Here is a 12147-nt window from a genome sequence, read left to right as displayed (position 1 = left end):
AAAGATGCTCAGTAGTCTGCTGAATTTCCCCCACTAAACTCAAATAATCCAATGCCTTGTAGGGAAGAGGCTGGAAATCATGCACAATGACAGCAAAGAAGATAGCATGCCCCAGCTTCTCTCTCTAACCCCAGGCTGTGAGAGTGGCTGCCAACAAGATAAAACACCTGAATGGCTTTTATCCACCCAGAAGCTGCCCCCACTGAGAGCAGGTGAGCCCATCTCCCCTGTGCCCACACAGTGCTCCAGATGCCCAAGGATAGCAGTGGTCATGAAGGCAGTGTGAATTTGAGTGGAAGATCCTTTGTCAAGTGACAGAGCAACTTATTGGGCTTTCAAAAAACTCTTCTCTCTTTAACATGTCCCTAGCAACAAAAATCTTTAGGTTTGATCAGTTTGGGACACAAATGTTTCAAAAGACTCCATGCAAAGATGCATCTTACCTAGATAATACCTACTTAGGCTGTGAAGTGTCTGATTTTTGCCAGCATGAAACTATCAAAAAACAAAAGCCATTAAGATTTATCTTTTGCTGTATAAAGTCAAACTTTAAATGTCAAGTGCTTTAAGCCATTTCAATCATAATGGACTTTAAAAAGAAATTACTTCTGTGGTTTCTGATTTATTACTTTCCTGATAAGTTTATGGCCTTTTTTTTTTTTTTAATAAATGCATTCTTCTGATTCTCATCTATCTAGAGGCTCACACACTGCATGTAGCAGCAGGGCTTTATGCATGTAGCACCCACTATAATGGAAAGAGCAAGTAAAACCACAGCTCCCAATGAAACACCTTTGACCTTTTATTTGGGTTTACCCAAATGAGTCAGAATTACTACAGCATTGAAGACAATGCCCAAACCTGATTTTGAACAGCATTAGTCACTGTTATAGCTGGTCATGATTTATTCAGATGTATTTATTTTCTTTACAGCATTAATTACTTTGAATTTAATATGTTTATTCACATATATTTTCAACAAAAAACTACATTTTATTGGATGAGGTTTAGGAAGGTTGCTCAAACGGACTTGCAGGATCAGATCAGGGTGTTGAGCACTTCACAGGTTCAGTCCAGAGCTGGAAACATGTTTAAATATTTTTCCCTGCAGAAATCAGTGCATGATGTCCCTTGTGCCACTTCTGTGTGTCCAAAGGAGCTAACCAGAACCAGTGGACCTGGACAAATGCCATGTTCCTTCATGAACACATCACCAGGTACTTGAAGAAAAAGTTTTGTCACAAAAGCCCTGTGGCTCAGAAGCAGTGTGTGGTCATGAGCTTGTGTATCCTGGGATGTTTACCCCAGGATCTTCCCTCCTAGGCAATTTAACATAGTTGTCCCTTCTTCTTTCCAGAGCCTGAGTTTGTGAAAATTGTCTTGGTACTTTTATAGGCTTTTTAGAGGTTTGTGGGAAGGGAAACAGGTCCCCTCCTGCTGCAGACCTCCTCCTCACATCCCTGGAGCCCAAGTGCAATGACAGCTGGGGAGCTCTCTGCTGCAGGACACCAGCACATTGAGGGAGCTTCAGCAATACAGGACAAGGACTTGAGCCCTGCATTGAGACAAACCAGGCAATTTGGGTATTCTTCCTACCTCCTGTGCCATCCATGGGGAGGCCCAAAACCGAATGTCACAGAAAGAAAATCCCCTCAGAGGAGATCCTCAAATCGACTTCACCCTGAGTGCCAGCTACCCAGGGTCAGATTTTTTCTCACTGTGTCTGGATGAGTCATTCCATTGAGAGAAGCAGTATGAATAAAATGAGCAATATTTGACCCAAAAAAGTCAGGGTTTGTTCTCACATCCACTGAAGAACAGTTTCTTTCTTGTTTAGAATAAAACAGGCATTTGGAGCAGCTTGAACAAGGGCAGGAGAGTTTCAGTGGTTTGTGTTAATAGAGAAAATTTACCAGTATGCTCCAACTAGTGACCACAAAAAAGAATCCAGACTACTTGTTACTCTGGCTGTACTTAAGGCTCTTGCTCCTACTTGCTCTGTCAAGAAGAACAGAAACAACTGTATTCAAAGGAAAGTACCCTTCCACTTTTTGACATGTTTACCTATCTTTAAAAAATCTTCTCTATCTTAAAATAAAAAAAAGACACAAATTAGTAAGTGACAGCACTGTACCACAAGTTTCACAAGCAGTTCTCCCTTGGCATACACTCTACTGAGAATCCACCCAGTGAATGTGGAGAATGATAATAATTTTTAATGATATTTTACCTCTAAGAAATACAGCCTTAATTATCTTCATCAAAGCTGTCTTATGCTTAGCCTCTGTTTAAATTATTTGCTGCTTTTTGTAAGAAAAATTAGTTTCATTAATCCTGAAGAGGCAGTTTGCTTGTTTTATTCATGCATATTATACACTGCCTATCCTAGCTTTCATCAACTCATTGGCTTATCATACTTGACAAGGGAGAAGGATTTGTTCTCTCTAGGTTGGCTTAGAAACAGTAAAACAGTTTTAGCCTATGTGATCATTTCTGAGCTGTTAGTGTTGGGAGATATTTCTTGTCTAAATTAAGACTCGGGGCAGCTGAGTTTGGATAGATAAGGATTCCTTTTGCATTCAGTTTGCCTAGCTACAATAACAGGGTTAACAAGACTTTTTGAACTCTGTTGATGATCAGCGGAGCCCTGAAATCACTTCCCTGAAATGCTTGCAGAAATACATGCTGGAAAGATGCCATTTTCCAGTCACAGAAGCAGAGAGAGTGAAACCAAAACTGCAGAGACAGCGAGCGAATGTGGATACACAGCCAGCAAGAGGAACCATGAGTCATGTTGTTTAGAGTTGACCAAAATGACTTTTGAAATGGAACTATTCACCCAAGGGTTTTGTTTGGCATTGCCTCTCATGCAGCTGTCAGAGAGCACCAAACATCTGCCCAGAGGAGGAATCCCAACCTGTCAATTCTAACAGTCTTTAGATCCCTTAAGTCTGGAAGGACATTAACCAAGGATGTACTTGTGACCCTACAGTTGCCTCTTTCCAATATTTCCTCCCTGCACAGTTCTAGCACTTTCCTGAATCCCAGATACTGGAGTACCACAGCTGCAGCACTAAGGGATGCATCAGGACACTCTAAGCCAGCAGTGTCTGCCTCTGCAGCCTGGGTATGCTGCTTCACTGCAGCAGAGTTCCCTTCTCCTCAGAGAAGGAGCACAGAGTTTCCTGATGTGCTTCACAGGCCTGTTGTAAAAGAGGGTACGTGCTGGAACTCCAATTTACACAACACACAGGCTGTTCTCAAATAACTGAACCACAGAGCAGAGCTACAAACTAACCCCATGCTCTGGCAAGTTCCAACCCCTGAAGAAATGGGGGAGTACCATTACTGATGTGTGTGTTTAGGTGGGGCAAGAATGGGAAGACTGTGGGTGGGCTAATGACAGCAAACACCAACAGAAGAGGTGCCTTGAGAGGTTCTTCATTTTTCACAATTGAAGTTGGCACTTTTTACTGTTTTGCCACTGGTTAAATTAAGCCTGCAAAATATCAAATTCAATTACCCATAAAATAATTATATTAGTATTAAAACAGACATAGTTTTTGCCACATAAAAATGAAAGTCTACACTTGCATGCTATCTGTAAAAATCAGTGGTCAGACAGTACTTACCTCACTAAGTATCAATATTTACTAAAATGTTCAAAGAAAGATATTTGATCAATCAAACCAGTTCCCAATGGAGTTTCAGCAATTTAATTTTTTAATAACATATTTTAATGAACTATTAAATTATCATGTACCTCAGTCTGCACTGTAGTTCCTTTCTAATCAGTGCTGATTACCAAGTTATTTGTATCTGGCAGACTTGCTTTCATTTCATTATCATCCTTCCTATTCCCTTCAGAGATTCAACAGTGCAGTCCAGTTTCTGTAGCAAGGACATTACAACTGCAGAGTCCAAAGCAAATGCCCTGGGAGGCATCCCTGGTATTTGCAGAACTACCATCTCCTTTCATCTGTGTTTCTGTTTTCAAACCAGGGATGACAATAATTTCTCTGCTTCTGTATGGACTTTTGAATATGATGATGAAAAGCATTTTGGAAGAACTCAGAGCTCTTACTAACACCACACGTTTCTGACTCTGCAAAGTGTCAGGCAGTGGTAGGTGATGGCTGCAGGTTGGGTCTCTGACTATGCAGCCCCACACAGCTGCAGCCAAAGCAGAACAGAAACATGGAAGTGTGAACAAGCACCTCCAACCTTGACTGTTCTGCCTAGAGGCAAACTGGAAAGGCTTCAACCAACCCCAAAGTCCAAGTGTAGCATGAAAATCATTGATATCATTCAAGGAAAATGCTTTCCTCTTCTTCGTGCCCAGAACAGAAAGGAAAAGAGCAACAGAACTTCCTGAGAAAGGTGTCTAAAACATAATATTCACTACCAACAGCAAAAGTTCAATTGCCCAGAGCTTTTCTAGCTGAAAGTATTCCATGTGGAAGCAGGGTCTATCAAGTCATGTCCATTTGCAGTTTGGGGAACTACAGTTAAATACATCACATTCCAGTAGCATCAGCAGAAACATAATTTTTTTATAGGCCAGTAGAGAGACTAATGGTAGAATGAGTGCACACAGCATATGTTTTCTACTTGCTCTCCACTGGGAACAGTAGCAGGCTGGCTTGGGTCTGAAAGGAGAGACCTAGACTGTATTTGGTGTAACATGAATAAAGAAGCAGAATGGATTCTTTCAGAGATGTTACCTTGCCAAAGGCAAGTAAATTCCCGCTCTCTCCTTGGAGCTTGACTTTGCAGGTTCTAATAAAAATATCTCACCACATGGAAAACATTCATCCTTGCAAAGCATTCAACTTTCCTTATGCTTCCAGAGGTACTGAAAATCTGCCAGGGACTGTAAGGCTAGTTTGCAAGTCCTATATTTACAAAATCATTAGACCTAAGTGCAGTGTGTGGAAAATGCTGCTTCCAACAGAGTAAATGGAGAGTTTCATCCCCACAGCACACAGAGCACCAGAGAAGAGCAGTGAATCAATTACAATGTGTCACCTTATTATCAAGCATCTTGCCATAGCTTTCTTTGGTTGGCTGCTACAGCTTTGAGGTGACAGCTCTAATGGATGTAATAGACCATTATTTACTCCATTAGCCATTCTGTGTACCTGACTATGCTATGTTAAGAAACCTTGCCCTTTTTGGCGGGGGTTCTGAAGAGGAAATTTATATTAACATTTGCATATATAAAAATTCTTCCTATTGAGAATTCTTACACAGGAAAATTAAGTATCCCTGGTGATTGATCAGTTTCAAATGATCACATGTAATGCTTGAACAATTGTTCTTCTCCCTTACTATCTGCAGGTTGTGCTGACAATGGTTACAGATTCCTGTGAAATCCCATTCCACAAAAGCACTTAGCTGACCAGGTAGCTGACTGTGTAGCCATTTGGGAGCTATTACAATCAGTGCACAAATGTTCAGATTTGGTCCCAGCAGCCAGGGCAATAAATCCATGTTCCCTGCTGACAGACCTGCCATTACCCACACTGTGATTGCTGGTGGACTGCATGGGGTAAGAGAGATCAAAAAGGTTGGTGCAGGGGCAGAGGGATCTGCCTGAGGAAGGACTAAAGAGTGGTTGTCCTAATGGAAACTTGAAGTGCTCAAAGTGGCCTGGTGTCCTGCTCAGCAATATAACAGGAGTTACTCCAGACTCTTTTTGAAGCACTAGTCTTTCAACAGAAAATGTAACATAAATCATAATGCAATCACAGAACAATGTGTTCACCCCAGCTGCCAATTCCAGAAGGAAGGAAAATATTCAGGAAAGATCTGACACAGACAGAGAGCTCAGGGAAGGAGGAAAAGAAAGGGAGTGAGGGCCTGGCTTGAGAAGACCTTTTGTAGCCCTAGATCCTGCAAACCTATCCTGCACTGAGTGTCTTGAGCATCTCCATCTTCCTCTGAAGCAAGGAAGAAGAGGAACCCACAGAAGTCTACTGCAGGACATCAGTGTTCCTAGGTACTCACAAGTATTTTTTGGGATATGTCTGTGAGGGCAAGGAGCCAAGCAGAATAGATCAGTGTTGCTTGTTGCATAAACAAGAGACTTGTGCATGGCTGTCGGTGCTGCAGCTGCTGCGCTGGTGGCACATGTATGAGAACAGCTGAGAAGCCACCAGGAGCAGAGGACAGGATGAGGTAGTGCTGCTGAAGGCCAAAAAAGCACTAGAGCAGTAGAAGGGCTGGCACTTTTTAATGCTAATATTCTCAGGAGCACATACCAACCCCTCCCAAGGCTAATCAACAGCTAATAGACTTTTTCTTTCACATGTGAGGAATTGCTGCAGAGTGGGTCTGTGTGCTTACTCACCAGTGTTTTTCTCCTGAGGAAAACTGAGGGTTTAGACAGCATATAGTATTACAAACTGCTACAAAAATGTGCTGGTATAAGTTTTACCATCCTTGAGCAGTAGGATGCAGACTGTAGGAACTCAGAAACCTGCAGACAGCTGGACTACCATCATTTCATCATAGCATTTTGTATATATACAAATATATACATAGTTTAAAAGATACAACTTGAACCAGCCACATAGCAAAGTTCAGAATAACAGTATGTTTAAAAGTTTCTGGTTATTTTAGAGAAGCTTATTTCCCAGAACACTTTTTCTATATATCAGTATTATTCATAGGTAGTTTCCAGGGCAGCCAGGATGGGCAATCATGGACAGTACTCTACCATCACAAATTCCGAAATTTCCCATTTCCTTTCTGTCCAAAGGGGCTGTTGTCATGGAGGGAAAAATCACCCACTCTGGCCACAGCTGCTGATTGCCAATCAGACTCTGGCCACCTCCTCTCTCCTACTATGGTGCAGCATGGAAATACTTAGATTGATGTAAAGACAGATGCTGTGGATCCCGAAGGGGGTGTTTGGCTGATGCTGAAGCAGACTTCAGTTCATTTCATGAAACCCTCTCTGTTTTTTTAGTTGAACCCAAGTTTTTCCCTCTCAGTGGCAAGGAAGTAATTTTTTCTAGACTGATACACGGGCTTGACATGACATCTTCACTATCATTGAACAAAGTCCTTGCCCAAACCAAGAGCATATTTTTCCCTCTAATGCAACTCTCTTCGACACAATCTTTCGAGTGTGTTTTGTGCACAAGCAGAGCACTAAAAACATCATAAAAATAGATCTGCAGCACGAAAACCCAGTAAAATATTACCCCTGCGTTGCTCCTGTCCAGCTCAGACCAGCTCTTTTGCATTGTTTCACACTTGAAGTGCCCCCAAATACAGGACATTATTTCAAGAAAACCTTATGGTCCTTCATGGTCACTTTCTAGACTCCCTGCTTCTTTATTTCTGAGGCAGAAGAGACCTCTCCATGGCAGCCCCAGAAGCCCAAGATGAGTTAAATAAATTAACCTCTGTGAGGTGATTTGCAGTTGCTGGGTTGATGGCTCTGTGTAAGTGCAAAGCAAATTCATGCCTTATTCCAGTACTCTTTCCAGGACAGGATAAGGACTAACTAGTTTCTTTTTCACTGCCAGTGAAAAGACTGAATGCACGCTGCACCAAAGGCATTTCCAAAGCCATTCTTTGGAAACACTCATTCTTCAGCCAGTGGGAAACTGCTAGGAGACAGCTCCATGAGCATCCTTCCTATGCTGCCCCCCCCATTCTACATTCCAGTCTGAAAGGGACCTGATGTCAAATACAGGCTTGCAAAGCTCTGCCAGAAAACTTTCGATGCTCACCTTGACAATAGATGCCTGACTGGATTTGGAGGACCCTGGGAAGGGCTCTGAGGTCCAGAGAATGAATGAACTTCTGCAGGGTAGAGGCCATGGTCCGCAGCTCTGTAGCATGTGGGTTTGGCACGAAAACACCAGTGAGAAGCTCTCAAGGCAGCAACGCTCTCAGCCTGGTGCATGCTGTGCTCGGAAGCTCCACAGCAGAGGGGAGGAGTGGCATAGGGTGGTACTTCTGCTTCCTTTCCTCTGTGGCTGCTTCCTCCCATAGGTGCAGCTGGAGCGGGGTGAAGCGGCTGGTGGTCCCATCAGCTGGTTCTGGCACCCCCACCCACCAAGGGTCTGTGCCAGGCTGGGAGATGTGGGAGGTTGCTGTGGGTACCAGGCTCCAAAGGGGAAATGGAGATCTGGTACAAAATTTCATTGGTTATAGTTATTGACCCTGATAGAAAGAAGATACTGAACATCAGCCCTGCCTAGAGGGGGAAAAACACCATTTCTGGGTGGGGTGTTGTTGGTTTGTTGGGGGTTTTTTTCGCCTCTTGGAACACAGCAAAATAATCTGGTGTTTGTTCACTTCAAAACCACAAATAGTCCTTGAAGAAAAGAGATGAAGCACTCTGCTAAATATTTTATCTGGATTTAAGATATACAAATAGAATACAGATTACTTCATTCTCTAAACGGACATTTAAACACAATATTGTATGCAAAACAGTCAACATTTTCTTATGCCACCAATGATTTGTGTGAATTTGATTTTGAGGTGCTTCAGCTGGGAAGGAATTTTAAGAGACAGTACCAGGGGAAAATCAGACTGCACTGGTGACAAACCCCCAGCACTGATCCCAGCTCTGCCAATCTGAGCTTGATCAAGCACTGTTGTTTCAGCAGGACTCTTCTGAAGAACAAGGCCATAGCAAATTCTCAGCAGACTCAGAGCAAGAGGAAAACTGATGTGACTGTGATTTCATGGTTTTTTGCACTGCTCTCCTGTCTCCCTGGGGGGGTCAGAGAAAGTAGAAAGCATGACATTGTGCCAAAACAGTGAGCAAGATAACCAGCCATTTATTTCCAAAAAGCTTGCTAGCTTCATTTCCTCTATATATAATATTTTGCAGGAGACAATATTATTCACATATTAAAAACTTTACAATTAAAACTCTCAAATTTTTAAAGGGTATGCACTGGCCTTTGAGGTGCTGGGCTACCTACAGAGTCTGAAAAGTTTATTAACTTGGGCTTAACAAATATTTCTCTAGAGGATGTGAAATATATTTTATAAGTGGGGAGTCTCCAGGTGCAGAACCCACTATTGCTGGTCATTAGTACTGCAGGTGCTACAGGGAGGAGGAGTAACTGGGCTTTGAATCTAGGAGTAAAAGCCAACCTAGAGAACATGCACGGCCAAAAACTCATCAATTATTTTAATACAATAAATTGCTTGGTCTCCCCTCCCAAGGAAACATATTTGAAATTACACAAATGTAATTTGAGAGAGAGTGGAGAAATCACATGTATTCAGTGGTAATCAAAAGACCCATATGCTAAAAACTGGTCCTTACAAGCACAAAGCAGTGAAATGTGTGAGTGGTTTCGGTTATTTCAGCGGGGTGTCTTTGTATTTTTAAGATTTTGTGTGCAACTCTAGCAATTCAAGGCCAACTTTCTTGCTCCCAAGGCTGTCAGGTATTGTGGCAATGCCAGCAGCTGGGCTTTACCTGTACATATTGTTTTGATCAATGGATAAAGAGCCCCTAAGGCCATTTCTATAGTTCCTCAATTCACCTGTATTTGGCTGTTCACTTTGGTAAGACTGCCAGGAACAACACCACCAAAAGAACATTTAACATGGATGGCAAACACACACACAAACTAATAAATGTTTCTGAAATTGCTTGAATCCAGCAAAGCAAATGCATTAACAGACATGGATTTCAAACCAGAAAAATTCAAAACAAAACCTGGTTTATGTTGCTGAATTCAGCAGCCCAACAGCATGCAGAAGGCAACTGCAACTCTGCTCCCAGGGCCAATGTCATCGTTTGAGCCTGGCGCAATGCCAGTGCCCCCATGAGAACACCTCCTTCCCTGGCACCCACTGTGAGATGTGATCAGAGACAGAGCAGAGCAGGCTCCAACTTGAGGTTGAAAGGAAAAAAAAACTTTATTAACCTAAATAAACACAACACAAGCAGCATGTGTTTCCAATAGTCACAGACAAACAGACATGTACAGCACCCATACACATAAATACACTGCCAGACAAACCGTGGCAAGCCCCAATGGCCTCATCCTGTTCCCCTTTCTGGTTGATTGATGTATTAGTGGGAAATACACACATATGTATTTATGCAGTGGGGATCCCTCCAGCAGTCGAACATAGGCACAGTCCACCCAGTGGCCTCTGATCCTGCTGCCACTGGTTGTACAAGCTGTTCTGGAGGCCCAGAGCCTCTGTAATTTGTTTGGGAATACCCTAGAAATACCTCTGGAATTCCTCAATCCACTGTTATTCCTCTGTGCTTCCTCTGTGTGTGTGTGCAGAAGCCAGCCTTCATCACATAACCTAACAAAAGCAACTGTCTTAGTTGCAAGGAAGGAACTAGAAATGCACTTGTCTGAAATTGCAATTTAAATCAGGAATGCTACCCACTGGTCATTTTTTATCAGAAGAGTCCCCAGATCTGCTAACACAGAGACTGGTAAATGAGAGTCACTGACCTGTTCTCCCAAATGCTCTGCAAGAGATTTTCCAGTTTGATGTGTAAGGCCAAGTGCAAAGAAAAATAACTTGCTGTCTCCAAACAATCCTTGATGGTTTGGAGTGAGATCATCAGATTGTCATCATGGACTGCTGGTAGCAAGGGATCCTTTGGGGAAGTGTTCATATTGCAGACTAAATTCTTAGGAGGATCTTGATTTAGAAAAATTCCTTTTGTTTTGTCCAAGTTTCAATATTGAAGATTAGAACAAGCTCCTGAAAAAAATGTATGTATACTATACCAGAAGGAGGCAATATCTGACCCTGTCCTTCCCATAGGGAAATGAGATCACAAACCTCTCCTTACCCCAGTTTCAGTTCTAAGTTATTGCATTCATCACAAAGAGCCTGCCAGGACCTCAGAGTTACCTCTGCCCTGTGGCAACCTGCAGGTACAGGCAGCTTGGCCACTCCATCTCTACTGCCAGCCATGGGGTGAAGGTCAAGCTGTACAGCCAAACCTACAGCAGCCAAAGTGACCATGAGTCCTCATGCAGCCATGGTGTTGGCAGCTCCAGTTGCTCTGGGAGGTGCACACAAACAGGGACCCACGTCTCCCCAGGTGGAAAAGCCCTGCTTTTTCCCAAGGGGATGGCCAAGGACCAGCTGTAGGGGAATGTGACAGAAAAATAGTTCTGAAAAATTCAGAAGGATGGACACATAGGCAAAACAGAGAAGTCTGAAAACTACATCCAGGAATATTTTCCTACCTTGCTGATGGGTTTAATTATTAATTTAATAATTATTGTTTTTCAGAAAGTCAGTAAAATGTTCAAAATTTCAGGAGAAGATAAATTTCTAAACCTGTGAAGATTTGTATTATTTTTTGAGCTCAGCCCATTTGTTAGATAAATGTGGCCATTAGTTGAGCTGGTTGAAACATTAAAATGCAAACTTTAAAACAATCCCATAAATATGAAACCAAGCATTATGTCTACAGGAATAAATGCACCATTTATTGACCTTATAAACATAAGGGAAATGTATTTGATATAGCTGGCAGAACAGTAATTTCAAAGAGGAAAATGCTTTAGGGAAACTCAGAACAGTCAGGACGTGGAAGACAGGTGTGAGTGAGGTTCATATGGAATGGTTGCACTATGTTTTGAATCAAATTCAAGATACTGCTAGAAATTCAATATACTTGCATATTTTTTTCAGTATAAAGTTGTCATGGTTTAGGAATTATAGTCTCCAATTTAGTATTCCCAGTAAAAAAAAAGGTGTGATGCTTCCCCTCCCTGTTCTCCAATTGGAGGCAAAAAAGGCAAAGTTCACAGGCTGAGATAAGAACAATATGCTGGAAACAACGAGATAAGACAATGAACAGTAGCAACAACAAAATTAATAAAGAAAGCACACAAAATAGAGAGTGATTCACATGTAAAAATGCTCACCACAGAGCCTGAGACAATAAACAATACCAGATACCATGATTTTTTTGACCAGAAGGAAGCCCTTCTCCTTGGAAGCAGTGGTCCCTTTTCCCCTCCCCTGGAAATGATGTGAGGTGTTACAGAATAACCCCAGTGTCCTAGCCATGGCCCTTACTGGCTGCTTTAAAAAAATGAGCCCTGTCCTGGCCAAAACCAGGAAAAAGGGGAACACTCCTCCTGTCATTAAAAATGGAGTCAGACTAAGCTG

General features: G+C 42.3%; 1 protein-coding gene across 1 annotated transcript in view; it reads right to left on the bottom strand.

The window, feature by feature from the left end:
* THEMIS (thymocyte selection associated) overlaps positions 1-7903 on the bottom strand; it is a 70809-nt gene extending 62906 nt beyond the window's left edge. The window contains 1 exon segment of the mRNA XM_009092332.4: positions 7746-7903. Coding sequence (XP_009090580.3) covers positions 7746-7836 — 91 coding nt within the window. The 5' untranslated portion in view covers positions 7837-7903.
* Between the last annotated feature and the right edge of the window lie 4244 nt (positions 7904-12147).

The sequence above is a fragment of the Serinus canaria genome, chromosome 3 (genome assembly GCF_022539315.1).
Source record: "Serinus canaria isolate serCan28SL12 chromosome 3, serCan2020, whole genome shotgun sequence".
Lineage (NCBI taxonomy): Eukaryota > Metazoa > Chordata > Aves > Passeriformes > Fringillidae > Serinus > Serinus canaria.
This window is presented reverse-complemented; position numbering and strand designations above follow the sequence as displayed.